Raw genomic sequence first — 3,982 nt, 5'->3', positions numbered from 1 at the left:
GACAGCGCTTCGCATCTGTACCTGGAAAGGGGAGTTTTAACGCATTTTTACCAGCAGAGAACTGAATAACCATCCCGTTTAAGACCGGGGATTTACATCTTCTGAGCGACTGACAAAGCCTCTCGAAATTCTCCCGCACCGGTGACTGTACGTTTCTTGTTATAGGTGTGGGTCCGATCCCAGACAAGAAGGATTTCCCGGAGCGGGTCCCGGTGTAAACCCGGGGTGCCGGGATCGCTATGCTCGCCGAGAGTTTTTTCTCTGCAGCAGGATGAGCTTTCCCTCTAGTTTTCCCGAAGCACGAAGGCGAAAATCAACTTTTATTCATGAAATCGCGCCCCGCGACCGCCAGCCAGCCCCTTCCTCCCGCACTACGAGCGAATGTTGGTCGTTTGTTTAATTTCGGGCAATTCCTCATCCAAAGCTAATTAACTGCGATCTCAGCCCCGGCTGCTGTCAGACGAGCGGCAAAATTACACATAAGTGACAGAGTTTAAGCGAATTTCACCCTCCGCGTTCCCGTCGGGGCAACCGCAGCGATGCTAATCTCTCCCAGACCTCCATTTCGGGGCCGGTTTCGGGGCCGAAGGGATCAGGGACGATCGCACCCGTGGGAAAGGAGGTGGGGGGGTGGGACCCCTGAGCGCCGGGGCAGCGCGGAGGGACCCCCGAAACGGGACGGGACGGACACGCACGACAGCCCGGCCGGGGGGTAGGCTCGGGGATGCTGCCCCCGCGCTGCCGGGAGCCAAATCCCCGGCGCCTCCCGCAGCTCCCCCCGCCGGTCCCTCCCCCATGGCCGCTTTTGGGGCCCGGCCTTGCCCCCCTCCGCCTCCCCGCCCGGCGCGGAGCCGCGCTACTGGCTGCTCCCTGCGCGCCGCCGCCGCCCGCCCAGCCCCGGCCGCGGGCGGGGAGGCCGGGCGCCCGGCAGCGCCTATAAGGGCGCCGCGCCGCAGCCCCCCGGGATTTTTTGGTCTGGGGCCACCGGGGCGGCGGGGGGGGGGTGTCCGCGGGAGAGGACGGGAGCGGGGGGGAGCGCCGGCCGCCCTGCATGGCCAGGGATTATGAGCGCCGGTGAGTTGCAGCAGGCGCAGCCCAGAGCCTCCGCGCCGGCGGCCGCCCCCGCGCCCCCGCAGCCCCGCAGCGCCCAGGAAGCCCCCGACATGGCGGTGTACTGCAGCGAGAACTTCAGCGTCTACCCCCAGCCCAGCCTGCACCCGCCCGGCGCCGCCGCCGCCGCCGCCGCGGCCGCCGCCGCCGCTGCCGCCGCCGCCGCCTCCTCGGGGCAGCGGGCGGGCGGGTACGCGCTGGGGGACTACGGGGCGCCCGCCAACGCCGGCTACCTGTGGGGCATGAACAGCCCCGCGCCCTACCTGCAGGGCCCGCCCGGCTCCGCCGCTGCCGCCGCCGCGCCTTTCCTGCCGCCGGCCTCGTACGGCTGCTCGCGGGGCGGGCAGCTGGTGGGCTCGCCCTCGGCGCCCGGCTCGCCCTCGGCGGGCGGCGCGGAGCTGAGCTGGCTGAGCCTGGCCAGCCAGGAGGAGCTGCTGAAGCTGGTGCGGCCGCCCTACTCCTACTCGGCGCTGATCGCCATGGCCATCCAGAGCGCCCCCGAGAGGAAGCTCACCCTCAGCCACATCTACCAGTACGTGGCCGAGAACTTCCCCTTCTACAAGCGCAGCAAGGCGGGATGGCAGAACAGCATCCGCCACAACCTCAGCCTCAACGACTGCTTCCGCAAGGTGCCCCGCGACGAGGACGACCCTGGTGAGGCCGCCGCGCCGGGCGGGATGGGGGTTGGGGGGGACGGAGGCGGCGGGCGCGGACCCTGCGGGACCGCCGGCGCCCCGTGAGGAGAGCGGGCTGCAGCGGTCCCCTCGTCCGGCGGGTCCCTGGTCCCCTCTAGCCGGGCGCTGTGCGGAGCCCGTGCTCCCTTGTACCCCCGGGGCCGGTGACAGGAGGAGACCGGCTCCCTGGTCCCCTCAAGCCGGGCGCTGTGGAGAGACCGGGCTCTCTTGGCCCCACAACCAATTCGTCCTGAAGACACCGGGCTCCCTTGTCCTCTTCGGGGCCGGTGACATGAGGACACCGGGCTCCTTTGTCCCCTCAAGCCGGGCGCCGTGAAAAGACCGGGCTCCCTTGGCCCCCCGGGCCGGTGACAGGAGGACACCGGCTCCCTGGTCCCCTCAAGCCGGGCGCTGTGAGGAGAGCGTCCCGGTTGGCCCCGCTCGGGCCCGGCGCTGGCCCCCGCGGGAGGTTTGGGCGAAGGGCGGCTGGCTCCAGCCCTCACCCGCTCCGCGAGCGGGCCGGGTGGGCCGCGGCTGGGAGTGCCGGTTGTGCAAGGCCCGGCTCCCTCGGCCGTGATTCACGGCTCCCCTCCCTGCCCGCCGCTGGCCGGCCCGGCCCCGGGGCACAGCCCGTGCCCGGCCGTGGGCGGAGGCGCGGCGGGACGGTGCAGGTCCGGCCCGGCAGGGAGGGGACGTTCCGGTCTGGAGCCTTTGGGGTGACGCTGTGGGGCCACTGCTCCCGCCAGGCCCGGGCAGGAGCAAGAGGTGTGCAGGGACAGGTAGTGCCACCGCAGCCCCTCATACTTAGGTGCGTGCCCCTGCTTGCAGCCCGAGCGGGGGGAGCCCCGCGTCGCGTTCCCATCGGCCAGGTCTGAGGCAGAGGTGCAGATGGGGAGGTTCTCCTCCTCTGTGCGTCCTTAAGGTTCACTTGGGCTTTGGAGGAGTGGGTGCGATGATGTCCGGGAGCCAGGTTTTGGATCCTTGTACTGGGCAACAGACAGAGGAGGAACAGATGTAGGAGAGGTGTGGATGCTGTGATCGGGCAAGGCACGGATATTGTGTACCTGTCTCTGGTGGGACTCGCTGTCAGAGAATTTGACTTTCTCTCTTGTTTCTCCCGTTTTCCACCAGGGAAGGGAAACTACTGGACCTTAGATCCCAACTGTGAGAAGATGTTCGACAACGGAAACTTCCGTCGCAAGCGCAAGCGGCGCTCTGAGCCCAACGCCCCCGCAACTGCATCTGCGGCCTCCTCTCTGGGGGGCCTGAAGGCCGAGGAAGAGCGACCCATACCAGCTACAGGCAAACCCTGTGGAAACAGCCCACCCCCAGAGCTGGACCCCTCGCCTTCTGCCAGGGACCATCCAAAAAGCTCCTCTCCCTCCGGTATCATTTCATCCACCCCTAGCTGCCTCAGCACCTTCTTCAGTGGCATGAGCTCCCTGAGCAGCGGAGGCAGCCGGCTGACGGGGGGTCTCGGCAGTGACCTGCATCACAGGAACTTCTCTGCTGGACAGCTGAGCAGTGGCACTTTCACCCCTTCCAGCAGCTCTTCTCAGGAGGTGCCTTCACCAGACCAGCTGCAGCGGGTTGCGGGACCTTCCCCTGCCTACTACAGCTCCTTCCATCCCAGCAGCAGCAGCCAGGGAGCCCAATACAACCACTACTATAACTTCACGGTTAACAGCCTCATCTACACCCGGGATGGAACAGAGGTGTAGGATGCTGGGGCAGTCGGCCGGTGAGCGCTGCAAAGGGAATGGGAGTTGCAGGTGTATTTTGGCAGCATAGAGGACCATATGCTTTCGCAAACAGCATTTCAATGTGGACACTTTTCCAGGAGTTCTTCCAGGAAGACAGATCTTCTCACCTTTCAAAATAAGATCACCTCTTAAACACCAGCAGAAGGCAGATGCAAAGTCTTTTCCCCGTCCTGGAAAATGTTAGGCGGTTTAGATGGCTTGCCATCTAAATTCTGCAGATGAAAGCGAACTGAATTAATATTTTCAGAGGTTTCTAATCTTGAATGTAGAATAAGAAGTTTAAAAACTATGACCATAAAGCGATATCAGCAAGAGCCAAGTGTAGACATCCAGTGAGTCTTAGAAGAGAACAGGAAAAAAAAATGAAGAGATTTCTTATGAAGTGCCTTGTACAATGTATTAAAAAACTCTTTGGCCAGCAATTGCCTCTGCAAG

At 64.8% G+C, this 3,982-nt stretch overlaps 1 protein-coding gene across 1 annotated transcript; it reads left to right on the top strand.

Moving 5' to 3' along the window:
* Positions 1–1,064: 1,064 nt before the first annotated feature.
* Positions 1,065–3,505, top strand: FOXI3 (forkhead box I3; the record flags this gene model as incomplete). The annotated part of the gene is made up of 2 exons (XM_081999182.1): positions 1,065–1,764; positions 2,916–3,505. 2 exons carry the CDS (start codon positions 1,065–1,067, stop codon positions 3,503–3,505), a joined length of 1,290 nt encoding a protein of 429 aa, XP_081855308.1.
* Positions 3,506–3,982: the final 477 nt, after the last annotated feature.

Source organism: Phaethon aethereus, assembly GCF_964289735.1.
Source record: "Phaethon aethereus genome assembly, chromosome: 4".
Taxonomy (NCBI): Eukaryota; Metazoa; Chordata; class Aves; order Phaethontiformes; family Phaethontidae; genus Phaethon; species Phaethon aethereus.
This window is presented reverse-complemented; position numbering and strand designations above follow the sequence as displayed.